Source organism: Balaenoptera musculus, chromosome 12 (genome assembly GCF_009873245.2).
Source record: "Balaenoptera musculus isolate JJ_BM4_2016_0621 chromosome 12, mBalMus1.pri.v3, whole genome shotgun sequence".
Classification (NCBI taxonomy): Eukaryota; Metazoa; Chordata; class Mammalia; order Artiodactyla; family Balaenopteridae; genus Balaenoptera; species Balaenoptera musculus.
Genome location: NC_045796.1, coordinates 79496040 through 79516299, shown reverse-complemented (window position 1 = coordinate 79516299; position 20260 = coordinate 79496040). Strand labels below are relative to the sequence as shown.

The following is a 20260-nucleotide window of genomic DNA, read 5'->3' as shown; positions in this document are numbered from 1 at the left end:
TAAACATGTCCACTAGTTCACGTGAAGGTTAGCCCTTCAGTCAAAAGTATCTTTTCCACTCTAGGTTCTAGGCTGGTAGGGCCTTGATGTTGGCTGGCATCCTGGAAACCACCACCCTATTACATCACTGAAGAGTTTCTTCTTTTCCTTCCTGTACCAAAGTTGGCCTCCAACCATAGATTGCTTACAAAGTTTCCATTTCAGGGCTCAACCTTGCCCACCAGGCAGCCTTTTTCTTGGTTATGTATTCAAGTGGATCTTTACCAGCCTGTTTGGACCAGTTCTCACCAGACTCTCTCCTCTAGAGGAATGTTTTCTCTGCATGTAACCCTGCAGGCTTACAACCTAGGATTACTGTTCACATATAGTGACAGTAACAGACAACAGAAAAAGGAGAAAGGGGCGTTAGCGGAAGTATTGTTATGAGAGTGACAGCCACTGGTAAAAGCACTTAGTGAACCCATTATGTTTTCCTAAGGGAAAAGGCTGCGATGTCCTAATGAATGAATTAACAGGAGTGGAGACAGAAGTTACTGGAATTCCTCCAGAATAAAAATCTCCATTTGAAGAACAGAACTCCACAGAGAGAAAGTGGGTAACACTCCAGGACCAAATCAATAAGTGGAAGTCCTAAAAAATAAAAATTTAATCTTGCATATGCTTTCCAGACCTTACCAAAAAAGAGTAAGCAGTTCTGGCCTTTTTGCAAACGCTCAGCTTGCTTGTGATCTGTTACATCCCAATCCGGCCCCTCTGTTAGTGGAAATGCTCAATTACCCACCTGAATTTTTTTTCTTCTAAAGAGCAAGGGAACTAAACGTACATTGTGCTTCACATACCCGAACACGCCTCAAAAATTACGCGGATGTACTGAACACTTGCTTAATGCTGTTCCAGAAAATTGCATGGATTTTAAGCACACTGTCTTCTGCATGATCAAGTGGAGATGACAAGAGCTCCTACGTCTTGCTTTCTTCTCTATCTTCCTAGGTGTAGCTCTCAGTGAAATTCCATCCTGACATGCCTGCTGCAAGCGAGTAAATGTTGGAAAAGAGGACCATAGAAATTAGGGAAAATTTCAGTGATTTTCTGTAATGAGATACGAAACCAGTGCAGTCTCACGATAGCCTACAGACTGATTATCGGTGATGCAGGGTGGATGCCACACCGTTGCCCTCCCTGAAGCTTTGGAAACTTGGGTGCCACGGCAGCCTTCCTTGTCTCCACACCACTACCCGCTGCTGAGGGTGAAAATCAGTGCCCCCTTCTCTCAAAGCATTAGAGCAGTTGCACTAGTTTTCTTCACATTGCAAAAATAGGTTTGGCCATTGCATTTGCTACGTCAGAAGGAAAGGGTTAGGACCCTGGAAAACCATTGTAAGAAGTAAAGCTTGCTATCTTCTATTCTATTATGTATTTGCATGGATACATATGTATTGATAAGTCCATCTCACTGCACTAAAAAAAAGGAAGAACCAAATCTGTAGGTGAGATGCCGAGAAATTTTGCTGAGGGCGTATGCGGCTTGGTGAGAGGGCAGGGACCCAACGGAAGTTGAAGGGAGAAGTAGAAAAGAGAAAGGGGAACAATGGGGTCCTACTGTAGAGCACATGGAACTATGTTCAATATCCTGGGATAAACCATAATAGAAAAGAATATGAAAAAGAATGTATATATATATGTGTAACTGAATCACTTTGCTGTACAGCAGAAATGAACACAACATTGCAAATCAACTATACTTCAATGAAAAAGAAATAAACAACAAAAATAAAAATACCTACCAAGTTAAAAAAAAAAGAGTTCATTAGAATTCTGGACAAGCATTAAAAATAATGGTATGAAAATATATTTTGTTGATCCAATTTTTATAAAATAATTATCTGTTCATATACATGGAAAAATCTACAAAGATCTATGAAAATGTTAATTACAGATTTCCAAAAAAGGAAAGAGAAAGGGGGTGGTCTCTTTTGCGCCCCCGGGGGATGACCTGTGAGCAGGTGGGGTCCTGAGCTCTTCACGTCTGGTAGGTGTCAGGGAGTGGAGAAGCAGGGGTCCAGCTGGGCAGGGTCTTGGACCCAGAACAAAAATGGGTGCTCGCTTCCCACCCCTTTGTGGGGAGACAGAGGAAGATGTTGGGAAGGGGGAGGAGCATACTGCAAAAAGACCTGCCATCTGTGTCCTCAGAAAGGAGAGCAACGCAACTGAGGCACTTGTCCTGGGGTAGCTTGAAGGGCTCATAGCCTGCCTTCATCTAAGGCGAGGAATCCTTCACAATAAGCCTCTTGGCCAAGGCCCGTTCACAGGCACCTGCCGGTTCCAGAGGCACTGTTTCTGCTGCAATTCAGGACCATGGGATGCCCTTGACTCTCAAGTGCCCTCAAGGTCTGCATTCGTGTGTCAGAGGTTGTGAGAAACCACAGTATCAACACCTAGCTTCTTCATGCGGTGCTAAATTTACTTGAGCATTTTAGCGGCGAAGTTTAAAATGTGAAGGATTGTAAATGATTTTCACATGAATACATAAGCAAAATCAGCAAAATCCTTTCTCCCCCAAATAAGCCAGTCTTGAAAGTCAGAAGAGTAGGATATTTCTATACGCTGTGACTAACTGTAAAGTATATTTCTTTGGAAAACGGTGAGTGGAGTTGGTTTAGTGCTGAGGTCAACAGGATAAGGTCAACAGGATCCTGAGTAAACAGGATGTGAAACTGAGGTGAGAACAATTATGTTGAAGTTGCTGGCTAGCCTAGCTAAGGCTTGTTTTCAGGAGCTGACAGAGAGAAACAGTGTTTTCCCCAGCAGCTGGATGTTTTAGTACCCCTCAAATCACCCTGGATAGGCAGGTACCTTCTCCGTATCCGTGTAGGACCAACCCTGTTAAGCCACTTTTAATCATCTCTTCCTTACACTAACTTAACTTCTACTAACCTTTTTCTGCTTCCCAATTTTTAACCCATCATGTAAATTTTGGGGGCACCATCTCCATTGGTTTCAGAATGTGGAGTTTAGGGTTTCCCTGGTGGCGCAGTGGTTGAGAATCTGTCTGCCAACGCAGGGGACATGGGTTCGAGCCCTGGTCTGGGAAGATTCCCACATGCCGCGGAGCAACTAGGCCCGTGAGCCACAAGTATTGAGCCTGCGTGTCTGGAGCCTGTGCTCCGCAACAAGAGAGGCCGCGACAGTGAGAGGCCCGCACACTGCGATGAAGAGTGGCCCCCGCTTGCCGCAACTAGAGAAAGCCCTCGCACAGAAACGACCCAACACAGCCAAAAATAAATAAATAAATAAATAAATTTTTAAAAATCAAAAAAAAAAAAAAGAAAAAGAATGTGGAGTTTAAATAAATACACAGGTTACGAATAAGAGAATCAGAATGGAATTTTACAAGTTAATCTGAGATCTGCGGATGATGAGTTGTACCTCACAAATGTATGTGATGTGATAGTTTTCAGAGCATTTTTCTAGCCTGGCTTGACAGAAAGTTTGAATGACATGGAAACTAAAGGGTTTTGCTGGAACAACACTACCAGGTCATTCACAAGCTGAAGGCAGAGTCTGTCCACAATCTGCTTGGAAGTGGGTGGGGAAGACAAGTAGCAGGAAATCACAAAGACCTACCAAGACCCCATAAAAAAATCCCCCAAATTAGGAGGAAGCTAACTTCAGAAGCTGGGAGTGCACTGAGGAAGTAGCAGGGGGCAGGAAGATAGATTTGCTTATGGGACACATTAACCACTTTCCTTTGGTTCCAGCTGTGCTGGTGTCTTTCTCCCTGTGATTCCTAGGGGTGCTACATATTTGGGGCATATTTATCTCATTAGATTCTAACCATGTCTGAAGTACTCGTATCAGAATCAGCTAATTTAGCCCAGCATCTTTGTTTTCTGAATCTCTTTGTTGCTGACAATTCTAATATTACAAACTATCAAACAGCTACTTTTAAGTTTTAGCGGTCTCATGTAAACCTGGTCTTGGAGTGTACTGGGAATTCTGAGTAAAGAGAATTGCATGTACAGTGTTCTTGCATATATTGCCACAAAAGAATGATATTGTAGCTACTCAAAGAGAGCAGAATTGGAACAGATTAAACAGGTTAAACAGCTATACATCTCTGCCTTTCTTATGCATGATAAACTATCACAGTTCTTGCAGAGAAGAAAGATGAACTTCATCTTGAGTACCTGTGGGGCTGAAGTTACAGTAAGATAGCTCTGCCTTCCTGAGCCACTTCCTGAACTTGGGCAAATAATCTCGATGTGCTTCAACTTTCTAACCTACAAGGGGTATAGCGATAATCCCAACACCATAGATTTGGATTAATGTTTGCATGTTATATAGTTCTGTTTTGTTTTGAAGATTAAATGAGAAAATAGGTGTCATGATATTGCAGAAGGCCTAGCACATTGTTAGCTCTTATTATGATGTGGTACCATTTTATTTTGAGGTTTAGGGCTAGGAATAAGATAGGAATAGGATTGCCTGATTTAGCAAATAAAATATAGGACACCCAGTCAAACTTGAATTTCCAATAAACAACTATGTAAATTTTAAAATTTTTAGTGTAAGTATGTCCCATGCAATATTTGGGGCACATTAAATATAAATGGACAAAATGTTTTTGTTAAAAGAGAAAGATTGTCAGACTACATTTAAAAAATTCTACTATATGCTGTTTTAACAGACACATTTAATGAAAAGACATAGGGAAGTTGAAATTAAAAGGATGGAAAAAAGTTATATTATGCAAACACTAATCAAAGGAAAGTTGGTATAGCTATATTAATATCTAATGAGGTCAGAGGTCTGCTGTTAAATGTTCCATAACCAGCTCTTAGGGTTGGATGAGAAGGCCTGATTTGCAACATTTGCCAATTTTTCTGTGTTATAACTCTCCCGTGGCTGATTTCAAGCCACCGATGTGCTATTATTGAACACAGAGTTGGGAAGAGATGTGAGCAACTGGCTCCTGTAAGTCAGTATGGGCCAGTTCCAACACATCAGTGGACACATTTCCTTATTTGGCTGAAAGCATTACAAAGATGATGATAGTCACATCATAATGGTAAAAATTTTAAAGTCATCAGAAAGATGTAACAAGTTATAATTTTATGTACTTAATAATATTACCTTAAAATATATAAAGCAAACGTTGACAGAACAATAAAGAAAGTAAAATCAACAATGATAGCAGGTGGATTTTAAGAGATCTTTCTCGGTAACTGATAGAACAAGCAGAAAAAAATCGATAAAGATACAGAGGACTGAACACATAACTAAAATTGACTTAATGAACATATATAGAACATTATAAAACAAAATATAATATAGTATATATTTATATTATATATAAAAATACTTTATTTTCAAGCACAGGGAGAACATACAAATATTGACTGTATATTGGACTATAATGCATGTACATTATGTTCTCAGACCAACAAAGAAGTAAGCTAAAAATCAGTTTTAAAAAACAACTGGAAAATTCCCTATATGTTTGGAAATCAAAAAAGAAACATATAAATAACGCATAAGTCAATGAAGAAATCATGCTGGTTATTAGAAATATCTTTATCAAATGATAAACTGTTACATAATAAAACTTGTGGGATATAGCTAAATCAGTACTTGAAAGGTAAATTTATCTCATTAAAATGCCTATTTTAGAAAAAGAAAAAAGCTAAATATTAATGAGCTAAGCATCTAGCTCAAGAGGTTAACAAAAGAAAAAAAATAAAAGAAAATACAAGAAAAGAAGATGAGTAGAGACTAATAAAATATAAAAGAGAAGATAACATAAAAAAGAAGAAAAAGACATATAAAAGCCAAAAACTTTTCCTTTGAAAATACTAATAACAGAAACAAAAAACATAAGAAGGAGAACACACAATTAATTACTATCAGGATTGAAAAGGGGGACATCATTATATTTTCTATAGACATGAAAAACTTAACAAGAGGGTATGAATAATGTTTTGTCAATAAATTTGAAATTTTATATGAAATGGATAAATTCTAGAAATATACAACTTACCAAAATGAATATAAGAAGAGACAGGAAACCTAATTATTATCACCTCTAAAAAATTGACTCAGTAGTCAAATATCCTTTCATAAATATAACTCTTTAGCTTCATCAGAGAGTTCTATCAAATATTCATGGAAAAAATAACTTTATTTTCATACAAGCTCGTACAAAACCTGACAAGGAAACTATGTGAAAAAAAGCATAGTCCAATCTTGCTTATGAATATTAATGTAACAATTTGAAATAAAATATTAGCAACTGGAATCCAGCAGTGTGTGAAAAAAGGTCATGACCAAGTTGGACTTATCTCAGGAATGTAGGGTTGGTTTAATATTTGAAAATTTATTAAGGTAATTTTTCACATTAATGAATTAAAAGAGAAAAACCATTTGGTAATCTCAATAGAAATAGAAGAAGTACACAATACATTTCTATATTTATCCATGATTAAAACTCTTAGGAATAGTGAGGGACTTTTTTTTACAACCTAATATAGGGAATTTTCAAAAACAAAACAAACACAAAATCTAAAACAAACATCATACTTAATGGTGAACTATGAAAGAATTCTCTTCAAGATCAGTAACAAAGAAAGGATGCATGCAATCAGCATTTCTCTTTAACATTATACTGGGTGGCCTATGAAGGGCAGTAAGAAAATATAGAGAAAGAAATGATACAAAGACTGAATAGAAAGAACTCAAATTTTCTTTATTCACAAATGATATAATGGAGAAAACTCCAAAGAATTGCTAGTGAATTTTCAGAATAAAGATTGTTCAGCAAAGCTCTGGAATATAAAACCAATTACTTTTTTACATAGAAATGTAATAAGGTAAGGCCAGACACTATAAAACTCTTAGAGGAAGACATAGGCAGAACACTCTATGACATAAATCACAGCAAGATCCTTTTTGACCCACCTCCTAGAGAAATGGAAATAAAAACAAAAATAAACAAATGGGACCTAATGAAACTTAAAAGCAAACCATAAACAAGATGAAAAGACAACCGTCATAATGGGAGAAAATATTTGCAAATGAAGCAACTGACAAAGGATTATCCTCCAAAATTTACAAGCAGCTCATGCAGCTCAATATCAAAAAATCAAATAACCCAGTGCAAAAATGGGCCGAAGACCTAAACAGACATTTCTCCATAGAAGATATATATACAGATTGCTAACAATCACATGAAAGGATGCTCAACATCACTATTCATTAGAGAAATGCAAATCAAAACTACAATGAGGTATCACCTCACACGGTCAGAATGGCCATCATCAAAAAATTTACAAACAATAAATGCTGGAGAGGGTGTGGAGAAAAGGGAACCCTCTTGCACTCTTGGTGGGAATGTAAATTGATACAGCCACTATGGAGAACAGTATGGACATTCCTTAAAAAACTAAAAATAGAACTGCCATACGACCCAGCAATCCCACTACTGGACATTTACCCTGAGAAAACCATAATTCAAAACAGTCATGTACCACAATATTCATTGTAGCACTATTTACAATAGCCAGGACATGGAAGCAACCTAAGTGTCCATCAACAGATGAATGGATAAAGAAGATGTGGTACATATATACAATGGAATATTACTCAGTCATAAAAAGAAACGAAATTGAGTTATTTGTAGTGAGGTGGATGGACCTAGAGTCGGTCATACAGAGTGAAGTAAGTCAGAAAGAGAAGAACAAATTCCATATGCTAACACATATATATGGAATCTAAAAAAAAAGAAAAAAATGGTTCTGATGAACCTAGCGGCAGGACAGGAATAAAGACACAGATGTAGAGGATGGACTTGCGGACACGGGGAGGGGGAAGGGTAAGCTGAGACGAAGTGAGAGAGTGGCATGGACTTATATATACTACCAAATGTAAAATAGATAGCTAGTGGGAAGCAGCCGCATAGCACAGGGAGATCAGCTCGGTGCTTTGTGACCACCTAGAGGGATGGGATAGGGAGGGTGGGAGGGAGATGCAAGAGGGAGGAGATATGGGGATATATGTAATGTATAGCGGATTCACTTTGTTATACAGCAGAAAGTAACACAACATTGTAAAGCAACTATACTCCAATAAAGGTGTTTAAAAAATGTACTAAGGATGCCATTTACATGATCACAATTAATATCAAGTGGCTAGGGATAAGTCCATGATGTGGAGCCCTTTAAAAAGCCATTATGCAACTTAATTGTAAGGTACTAATAAAAGGGGAGATATTCCATGTTCTTGGTAGAAAGACTTAACACTCTAAAGGTATCAATTTCCCCCAAATTCATCTATGAATCCAACACAATTCCAGTTCAACCTCCATAAGGATTTTTGTGGAACTTGGTGAGCTAATTTTAGAATGTATTCGGGAAGAGTGGAGAGTGAAGAATAGCTTAGACACTCCTGTAGAAAGAGAACTAAGCCAGGGAAACATGGTTACAAGATTTCAAGATAATTATAAATTCGTAATAATTGAAGCAATGTGGTATTAGCTCAGGGACAAAAAAATGAACAAACCCATGTTCATGGCAGAAGAGGCATCATGGAGCAGAGAGAAAAGGAGAAACTATCCATTGAGTGGTGCTAAAACAATTGATTATCAGTATTTAAAAAAAAAAAGAAATTGTTTTCCTGCTTCACACACACATACACACACAGTAAATTGTCGTGGATTAAGTATGAAAAACAAAACGTCTTTTATAAGACAATATAGGAGAATATGAAGTTACTAAGGCTAATTCAACAACACTGAAATTAAGAATGTGTGTTCATCAAAGGCTATACCATTAAGAGAGTAAGAAGGCAAGGCTACAAAGTGACAGAAGGTTTTTGAAAGGGAACATCATTGCAAAAGGGTTGGCGTCTGCAACTTAAAAGGAACTGCTCCAAATCAGTAAGAGAAGACATACATCTCAATGAAAAAATTGGTCAAAATACTTGTTCAAGGATTTTCTAGAAGAGGAAGCACAAAAGACCCCAAAATACAGGAAAAGATACTGAACTTCATTAGTAATCAGAGAAATGCAAATTAAAACCACACTGAGATACTATTTCACCCCCAATGCAGAGTGACAAAAAATAAAAAGTCAGGCAATAACAAGTGTGGATGAGGATTTGGAGCCAAAGGGATTCGCACTCCAAATGGCACAAACACTTAGGGAGACAGTTTGGTATCACCTGGTAAAACTGAAAACATGCATTCCTCATGACACAATGATTTCTCTCCTACTCAGAAGAGAGAGAGAGAGAGAGAAAGAGAGAGCTAGACGCTGGAGAGATTCCTGGAGAGCACCAGGGGACAATTGGGAATGTCTGTACCAGTGTTGTAAGTAATGCAAAGTCCATCAACAGAAGAATGAATACACGGTGTATCTATACCAGGCAGCAGTATGTCCCAGACAACTCTCAAGCGTCATCTCAGGCCCTCTTAGCCTCACCTGTCTCTCAGACCAGCTCTTCATAAGCTCTGACCCATTATGGGAGACACAAGCCCACACAGTTCCTTGCCTCTTGCTGTGTCACGGTGTCTGTTTCTCCTGCCCCAGGATTTTCTGTTGCTGCTGAGGCGTGAGAAGCACCAAGACCCACCCGTGGTCCATGGACGGGTACACTGGAAGTGCAGGGAAGTTAATGTCCTTTGAGGTGAACTTTTGAGGAGATCTCTTATGAATTGTTCTCCATTTACCCCTAGGCTCCCAACCTCATGGACAATCTGGAGATCCTGTAGTCTCTAAAGATGGTCCCTTGAAATCAGCCATTGGTCGCACTTGACACCAAGTGCTGGCCAGTTTGGTGAGGCATCTTTATGTTGGTTTTCCCTCTTTCACTGCTTCATCCCTCATTTTCTTCTCCTCCTGGTTCCCTGAAAATGCACTCCCTAATGAAGAGTAGCAGGTAAGCTCTTGCCTCAGGGTCTGATGTATGCAACAGTGTGAATGACTCTTAAAAATATAATGTTGAGCCAAAGAACTAAGTCATAGGAGAACACACACAACATGAGATAGGTTACTTATATAAATACACAAACAAAATGAAGAAATATTAATATACTGTTTAGAGAATACATCTATGGGTGGAAACACTAATGGCAAGCAATGACATGATTAACACAAGATTCATGACAGTAAAGGGGATGAGATCCTGGCAGAGCAGACAGGGGACTTCTAAGATACTATTAATGTTTTATTATTTAACCTGGGAAGCGAGCATGTTATTATTTTTCTCTAAATACCACATACATGTTTTGTACACTCTTGGTGTATATTTCCCAAGTAAGGAGATCTGCAGAAAACAATGTGTCTAGCCATGGCATGGACTCATGCAGGCTCTACAAGTAAGGCTGGAAAGGAAGGCAGGGGCGGATTGTAAGGACCCTCAAATGAAATGATTGGACTTGATTCTGAAGGCATCGGGGAGACTTTGGAAGTTCTCTTTCCTTGGCTTAGTTTCCTTTAGCCCTTTTCCTAAGGGAGCAATTATGAAAATAGATGTGGGCGGTGGTGAGTGAGGGGGTCTAAAGATGGCTGGATGGAGAAACCCAAGTTGGAATGAAAGAAGATGCCTTTATAAAGGCACGCAGAAAGACACAGTTTCCTCAAGAATGGCTGAATGTAAATGGGAGAATATTTATCTACTGAATACAACCATATGCTTAGAAGTATTTATCATGGTTCTGCAGCTCTTTCATATTCTTCCCACATTCACTGTGGCCAGAAGAGAGGGGCAGCAGTGGGAGTACATTCTCAATAAATAATCATAACGATGCACGCTGTAGGTCAGATCTGACAGTGGCATTTCCATATATGAATTCTCATTACCACGGTTCTGCCAGTCAACCATATCAACCCTCTGTAGGATAAGCTTCAGCATGCAGATTGCCTTGGATCCAGAACAAAAAGTACGCTCCCTCCCTTATTAAAATGGCTCCATCTGCCATGGTGCTCTTGATTAGTGAGGCTAAAATCCCAGTGAGAATGTGTCTCAGTCTCAGACAGGGAGCTCAGACCCAATGGCTGCTGAAAACCAGACTTTTACTATGGTCATTTCCAAATACCTACTGAATTATAATATAAACCTAGAGACTATTGTGAAAAACAAACTGGTTTCTTGGTTTGCCTCAAATGGATTATTTTAAAACAGCATAAGATCTGTGAACATGGCTGAGGCACCAAAGGTATACGGGATCTGAATTTGCATACAGGATTAGCATGCAAATATGTTTGATACTTAAGGTGGTGGCTCGCTCATGATTGATGGAAATGGCCACGAAAGCAATAGGTCCTGTCAACGCTGCCTAATTAGCTCACACATATAATAGTCCTTCAGTGTGATCAGCAAAATAAGCCTGGAAGGGTCACAAGGCAGCAATCGCCTTTTCTTTTTAAAGCATATAATCTAATAAATGGTCTGAGTGAGGTGTGCTGCCATGGTTTGTTCAATTGGACACAAAGTGTCTTCAATTTCCATGACTGATTTTAAGGACATCTTTTCAGGTATAACTGAAGAAAAATATCTGCCTTCAACCTTTTGAATTACACTGTTCTGACACTGTAGCAGAGATGATAAAATATAGGAGCTGCAAAGTTAACGTGACTGTCATTGGGCAGCTATCTCAGGTATATAAATGAAGCTTTGTTCTCCGTTCATGGAGCCGCAATGAGGAAAAATAACTTCCTGGGTAATTTTATGAAACGAGAACATATCCCAGTAGTAAAGAATTAGCAAGAACTGGAGTGTCTTCAAATGCAAATTTCCTGACATTTCACAGTTACTAAAATAAATTACCCTACCTTGGTGAGCTAATAATAACTTAGTTAAGGTTTCATTTAGTATAACCAAATATAATGCAAAAAGCCCATACTCTGTATAAACACCATTGCCATTTTAGGGTTTGCTAAGGGTGGTTTTTCTCTCTTCTCTTTCTCCCACACCTCAGAATGTCACAAGCAATTAGATGAAATTGTTTATGGGAAATGGAAAGGTAAGCGAATAAAGCAGTGCTGTACACATAGGATATAACTGGCATCCACATTATGAAAACTGAAGAGAGGCGCTTGGTATCTAGATGAAGTAATTGTTCTTTGAAACTATTGAACTGTCTTTTGTTGCACTAAACGATTTATTTAATGAATGTTTTGAAATCGAAACCATTTCATTTTTATGTATCAATGGAAAAACTACATTTGAAATCTGCAAAGCTTAAAGGAAACCTTTTGAAATATCGACATATCTCTGAATCTGTTAATATTCTGTGTTGGGTACATTGCAAACACTCCACTTGTGGAATCAAATTGGGAAAAATTACCTAGCGACATAGGAAACCTTTTGAGAAGAAATTTGGCAATATGAATCAAATACCATGAAACTGTTTATATTGCTTTGACCCAATAATTTTACTTTAGTGAATTTATGCTAGGAATCTTAAATACTGAGAGAGCTTATGCACAAAGATATTCATTGCAATGAATATCTTAATATCATAATAACAATATAATTAGAAACAATTCTTTCTCTTTCTTTAAGTATTTAGATAAAGCAAATCATGATATCAACTGAAAGGAACATTATGCAGCCAATAAAATGATGCTTGTCAAAGCAAGATAGCAATGTAGACCATTCATCTGATGCAAAAGATGTGCAAAAAGCCTCATATAAAATTGTGTGTGCTGTAGACTGCAATCATGTAAAGATTGAATAAGCATAGAAAAAAGACTGAGGGAACATATGAAGGTGCCAGCATAGGTTGTGTTTGGATAGGTGTACTATGGGTAATTTTCCATATCTTTTGATTTTTCAAATAATCCATAACTTTTTAAAAAGAAATTCTTGACTTTAAATACCCAGTTTTTATGGTCAACAGCTAGTTGTATTGAGTTAAACTCTTCTCTTTTCCAAAAGCATTTTCTATGTAAATACACTCATAATGGTTAGTCAAAAATGGGAAATGGGTCTGGCTGAAGTACATAAACTCTAATTACCCTTGGACCTCACTAATTAAAGATTAACAGAAATTCACAGATCTGAGGTTCTTATGGAATAAAAAGCCCCAAACAAGTAACCATGTAAAGATTTTTTATTATGCAGTTATAATAGTTTGTTTCATAGATATAGGCATATAACAAATTGTAGTTTTTTGGTGAGCTTCTTTCATTTAACTTTCTATATGTAATTATGCTATTTGTAATTGTAATAGCTGATACATAATATATGAAAATAGAGAAAATAGCTAAATTAGTTAACATAATTAATTAAACGAACAAAACCAAAGCTGATTTGACTGGTTAAGTTTCTGAAACTGACAAATTGGTGTGCTTCAGCAGATTAAGCTCAGAATATACTGGAATCCCATCATTTGTTTATAATTAAAATGTTTTTATAAATGTAAACATTAATATATAATTGACAAATTGAAAGGCAAGTAAGTAAACTTTTTCTCCAACCATTATCAGTTATAGGTAGCAAAACATAAAGGGAATTTTCATGTAATCTTTTCCAGAAATTGTCTTCTCTCTCCAGATGCAACCACTAAAATGTTACTTATAACTGACAGGTCTGTTATTTTTGTGACTTAAAAAATGCAACCAACTATGTGTTTTACTTTTCTATGGGCACTTTAAGACCAATGCTTCAATTAAAAGGTTGATTGTCCAAAGCTAGTCATCCTTAAAGAAGAACTGAACGTTATTGATTTCGAATGTCTTAAAACATTATGTTATAATGGTCAGCCTTATACTTAAAAAAAAGTGAAGCTTTCTTCAACAAGTTATTTTTAGTACATTATTTTTCTTAAATACACCTGTTTTGTGGCTTGCTTTAATTTTAGGTTCACTTGAAGATTTGCTGTAAAAACTTGCAGTGCTTGTTCTTTTACGCATACAACTTTACAAGCAACTGAGTTTCTGAGTTGGTCCTCATCACGGACTCTGAAGATGAAGCACACTTGCTATTTTCTAAGGGAAAATAACTAATGATTTAACTATGAGACGGTAAGGAATACATTTTTTGTTTGATCATAATTGACAAAGTATTAATTTCATTTTTTTCATGGACCTACTAATTTTATTGACATTAATGTTATGTATTTGTATTCAATGTTTTATAAGAGTAAATAGGATGCATTCATCTCTCCTATTTTGTTAACATAAATTGCACTTAAGATGCAAATATAAAATATATATAAAAATACATATATTATGCAAATATAAAATAAATATTCAACAAGTGAAAACCATTTCTGACAATCATTCAATCAATCAATCAATATTTACTCAAGGCCTACCATATACGAGCCCTCTGAGATACAGTGGTGACTCTTGATTTTGAATGTTCAACTCTGTAAATAGATTTTGTATATAAGCAATTAAAAAATAAACAAATATTTAAATAACTTACCTTTGATTCCTTGAACTTGGAGAAAAATCCAAAGAACAAAAATAGCCCTTCTAGTTTCCAAATGCATTCTGGCTTTTGTGCATTGGTACTTCTGGTAACAATCACAGAACAGTCCCAAGTCTCATTAAAAAAATAAAATGACAGAAATATGAAAAATAGTGAAATATTGATATTAGTTGAGTGAGGATAACCTTCTTGGTTTACCTTTATGAGGGTGCTAATTTATGAAGAACATGAGCCAGTGCCTGCTTCTGGAATAATCTCCTTATCTTCCCCTTAGGTGTAATCTCTGCTTAAGGACCAGCTGGAGGAAACTTTATCTCATTAACCTTCTGGAGGAGCATCTGTCAGCCCAGCTAGGGGACCCTGAATGCCATTATAAACAAGTGTCCACAGACAGAAGGAATGCTTTTCTTCCTTAGTTATTCACCTGTTACAGGGACACAGAGAGCCAGGGGAAGTCCGGCCAAATGCAGAAGAAGGCTGACAGTTAGGGTCAAATATTTTCCAAAATGACATGCGCAAGGAACATCCACTGAAAGAGCTTAATTGCCACCCCTGGAAGTATATGGTTAGTCGATATGTCTGTCTCCAGAGGTAGCAAATCTGTCTCCATTCTCATAGAAATGGCCTGCTTTGTAAATTGCTTTCTTTCTGGCATTACACACAGATGACCTTTCTGGTTTAAGTCTGGTTTACATTTTTAAAATTTGTTATTCATGCACAGAGTGTATAGAGTCAAATAGTTCTACAAGATTTGTGAAAGATAATGGTGCCATACCTCCCTCCGTTCAAAGGCAACCACTTTTAATTCTTTAAGCTAATTCTTCTAGTAGCCTCATTTGCACCTCTAAATAGTACGCTTCTATTACTATTTTTTTGTTTTTCACTTTCAGGCGTTATCAAATAATGAATATTAAGAATATCTTCTCCCCCTATCCCACACAAGCCCTCCCCACACTCATAAACATGTACTAGTCCCATCCTTCCATCTGCCTCAGTTTTATTGTATTTTCAGTTTATCGAAAATTCAATCTTATATTATTGTGACTGTATACACGCTACGTATAGCTGAGCCTGGAATATACTGTAATTACTAACATGCATTGAACTCTTATGTTGTGATAGACACTGTTCTAGAGATTTCTGTAGACTACCCATATATTTCTCAGTACACCATTATGAGGTAAGTACTATTGTCTCTGTTTTATATTTGAGGAAACCAAGGTATATGTGGCAGAGCCAGGTTTTGAACCCAGGAGCCTATGCTCATAACCAGTAACCTCTAATGACTTTTGCAATTATCTCATTTTTTCCCTAAGTTTCCTACATACCAAACAATCAGTTAATCCCAAATGTCACCCCAGATGTGTAAATTTCCTCCTCATATGGTCAATCACCTCAGATTGTCCATGTTTCCTAGCGCTTTCTAACCTCCTCCAGGCTGTAGTGTTCTATTTCTTGCTATTGTTCACAGCAATAATCTGGGGTTCTCCTTTCACAGGCATCCTGGGGAGTCCTTCACCTCTCTTGTTTTCCGAACCCCAGGTTGCCTTCTTTCTTAACCTAATCTCTTGTTTTTGCAGAGCACATGCTCTGGTAGATTATTGAAAGAAAGTTCACACTAGATAAATTTGAGGTCTTACATGTTTGAACATGGCTTCCATCTATCCTGATACTTGACTAATAGTTTGGCCAGTGCTTTGGACGAAATGTTTGTGTCCTCCCAAAATTCACGTGCTGAAAACTAACCCCGATGTGATGGTATTTGGAAGTGGGGCCTTTGGGAGATGATTGGGTCAGAAGGTGAAGCCCTCATGAATGGGATTAGTGCCCTAGAAAAGAGATCCCAGAGAGCCCCCTTGCTCCTTCTACCATGTGAGGACACAGCAGTAAGACCACTTTCTGTGCACCAGCAAGCAGGCTCTCATCACACACTGAATATGTCTGCCCCTCGACCTTGGACTTCCTAGCCTCCAGAACTGTCAGAAATAAATTTCTGTTGTTTATAAGACACTCAGTCTATACTACTCTGTTATAGCAGCCCAAAAGAACTAAGACAACTGGACATAGAATTCTAGGTTGGAAATAGCATCTACTTAGAATATTGAAGACATTAATTAATCTGTCATCTTCTAGCTTCCTGTGCTACTAAAATCTGAAGTCCGAATTGTTCTTGATTCTTTTTATGGGATCTTTTCCTCTCCAGAAACTTCTAGAATCTTTTCTTTGTCTCCAGTGTTCTGATATTGCATGGTAATCTGTCTGGTTGTGGGTCTCTTTTAATCCATTGTATGGGGCACTTAGAAGACCTTTAATCTAGGTATTCATGTCCTTTAGCTATTGAAAACTTCTTTTAGGGATCTGATTTCCATATTTTAATTTCTGCATTTTCTCTTTCTGGAATCCATATTATTTGGATGGTGGCATTCTTGAACTGGTTCTTTAACTTTTAAAATTCATGCTTTCTTTTATTTTCCTCTTACTCTTTATACTCCCGTTTCTAGCACATTTTCTCAACTTAATCTTTTAACCCTAATTTGGTTTTTAAATTTTTACTGTCATTTGTAATTTCTGGGGAATTGCTTTTGGTGGTTTTTGTCTTAAATTTTTTTTTCTTTTTTAAAAATTTTAATAAGATACTGTTTCAGGATTTCGGGGATACAATTTCTTTTATTTCTTTAAAGATATTAATAACAGTTTCAGAAATTATTTTCTTCTTTTGTAGCCTCTGTTTCATCCAAGCTGAATTTAAAATTTTTTTCTTTTTGCTTTTTTATCTTCTTTATTTGAAGCTTTTCTCAAATATCTGGTAATCCTTGGCTGACCACTCACTTATTTTCAAGTCTGTAAATAGCTGACTGAAAGTTCTGTGCATAAGATTGGAACTTGTGAACTGTGGTCTTCAGTATAGATTTATCTGGCTGGGATACTTCCTTTTTAGTGTTGCCTGACAAAATACAGGATACTCAGTTAAACTTAAGATAAAAAAATAATTTTTTTAGTATAAATATGTCACAAGTATTATGTGTGACATACTATAAAATTATTTGTTTATCTAAGATCCAAATTTAACTGGGCATTCTATATTTTTATTTGCTATATCTGGCAACCCCTTTTCCAGAACATCTGAAGTCAGCATCTTTAAGTATTTCCTCTCCAGGTGGTCAGATCTTCCAGAAAAGACTGCTCATCTCTTGAATTTAGGATATAGCCTAGCTCCCAATATATCAGTACACAAGTGGAGAAAACGGTCTGGGGCTTGAGTCTTAATAGTCTCATGATATTTTAATTTAATTTTCTTGTTTTCAGAGAAGTACCCTTATTCCCAAATCTGCCAAATATTTGATAGTCCAGAGAATGTTTTACGCTGTCCAGAAAATAAAACTTCAGCCTTCTGTTGGGTGGCAAAAAGGCAGTTGCACAAATGAATGGAATGGGGGAGGGGAGTTGGAACCCTAAGTGATTATTAGATATTTCAATCTATTCTTCTGTTTTTAACCCAATCCTTCTATTAAGTTACCTCCATTTTCAGAAGTACCCAGTATGTCTTTAAATATATTTATGTAAATTAGATTGTTTCTGAGCTTTCTCTGCTGTCAGTTTAAGATTTGTATTTCTACGTCTGCTACCATTTATCCATGTTTTAAGACTTGGCTTAAACCTACATGCTCAGCTTAATAAAATTATTATGAAGTGAACACCCTGGTAACATACAAGTAAAACCAGAGAATATTCATAGCACCCCAGAAGGATCCATGGTCTTACTCACAAACACAAACATTTCTTCTCCATGAAATATAATCACTAATTCTGATTTCTATGGTAACCACTTATTTGCTTTTCTTAATTTTTTTTTTTGCTGCTTAACTACACATTTGTAAGCACCATTGCTTACCTTTGCTTGTCCCACCACCACTTATTGAAAGGATCATCATTTTCCATACTGTTCTGAATTTCCACCTTTGTCATAAAATCTGTGTGTCTCATATACTCATTTTTCCCATCCTTTACCTCCCTCTTGCTTTCATTATATTGACATCTTTTATTTCACTATTTTTTCTTCAGCTGGATATAATTTATTGTTCTTAATTTTAGTTACTGTATTTTTCAGTTCTGGGATTTCCATTTGGTTCTTCTTCAAGTCTGCTTCATCATTTTTAAAAAATAGTTTATGTTTCTGGGTTAAAATTTTTAAACTTGTGTTTTATCTCATTAAATATAGAAAGAATAGTTTGATAACTCCAAATTCTGGAGCTCTGGGTGTTATTTCTGTTGTCTTGCTTTTCTTATTTTTTTATTTGTTATTATCTTATCTCCTTGTACAAGTGGTTATTTTTTCTTTTTGTATGCTAGACATTATATTTTAAGAGTTGTAGTACAGTGAGCAAGACATTATGGTATTGGTGAAAGAATAGACCGAAAGGTTAATGCAACAGAATAAAGAGCCCAGCGGGCCCACACAAATATAGTTGATTGATTTTGGACAAAGGTGCAAAAACAATTCAATGGATAAAGGATTGCCTTTTCAACAAATGGTGCCATATGAACCTGCCACCAAAAACTCCTATAAAAAACAAACAAAAAAATGAACCTAGACACAAACATTACACCTTACACAGAAATGAAGTAAAAATGAATCATACACATAAATGAAAAATGCATATAAAAATTCTATAAAAAAGTGTAGGAGGAAATCTTGGCCTTAGGCTTGGTGATAAGATTTTAGGTACAAGATAAAAGCATGATCCATGAAACAAAAAAAATGGTAAGTTGGATTTTATTAAAATGAAAATTTTCTGCTCTGCTAAAGAGACTGTAAACAAAATTAAAAGATAAGCCACAGGGACTTCCTTGGTGGCACAGTGGTTGGGAATCCGCCTGCCAGTGCAGGGGACATGGGTTTGATCCCTGGTCCGGGAAGATCCCACATGCTGCAGAGCAACTGAGCCTGTGCACCACAACTACTGAGCCTGCGCTCTAGAGCCTGCAAGCCACAACTACTGAAGCCCGCACGCCTAGAGCTCATGCTCCACAACAAGAGAAGCCACCACAATGAGAAGCCCATGCACCACAATGAAGAGTAGCCCCTGCTCACCGCAACTAGAGAGAAAGCCTGCACACAGCAACAAAGACCCAGTGCAGCCAATACATAAATAAATAAAATTTTTTTAAAAAAAAGGTAAGCCACAAACTGGGAGAAAATTTTTGCAAAACACATTTCTGATAAAAGACATGTATCCAAAACATACAAAGGAAGCTTAAAACTCAACGATAAGAAAACCTAACAACTCAGTTAAAAATGAGCCAAAGATCTGAACAAGATGCCTCACCAAAGAAGATATACAGCTGACAAATAAGCACATGAAAAGTTGTTCAACATCATTTGTCATTAGTACTATAAATGCAAATTGAAACATCAATGAGATACGACTACATAGTTATTAGGATAACTAAAATTTAAAAACAATTGACACTACCAACTGCTGGCAAAGATGTGGAGCAACAGGTACTCTCATTCATTACTGGTGGGAATGCAAATTGGCACAGGCACTTCAGAAGACAGTTTGGTAAGTTTTTGCAAAGCTAAACATAGTCTTACCATACAATCCAGCAATCACACTCTCAGGTATTTACCCAACTGAACTGAAAATGTATGTCCATGCAAAAATCTGCACTTGACTATCTATAGCAGCTTTGTTCATAATCGTCAAAACCCAGAAGCAACAAGATGTTCTTTGGTAGGTGAATTAATAAACAAACTGTGCGTACCCAAGAGAATACTGTTAGTAATAAGAAGGTATGAACTATGTCATGCAAAGACACGGATGAA

General features: G+C 36.9%; 1 protein-coding gene across 3 annotated transcripts in view; it reads right to left on the bottom strand.

Annotated features, from left to right (window-relative positions):
- The window catches only part of IMPG1 (interphotoreceptor matrix proteoglycan 1), a 108184-nt gene extending 93531 nt beyond the window's left edge, over positions 1–14653 (bottom strand). For 2 of the 3 annotated variants that reach the window (XM_036871859.1, XM_036871860.1), the window contains exon 1: positions 14428–14494. In XM_036871859.1, coding sequence (XP_036727754.1) covers positions 14428–14494 — 67 coding nt within the window. Of the gene's footprint in view, positions 1–14427 lie in introns of all 3 variants that reach the window. The other variant, XM_036871858.1, reaches the window with a different exon arrangement.
- Between the last annotated feature and the right edge of the window lie 5607 nt (positions 14654–20260).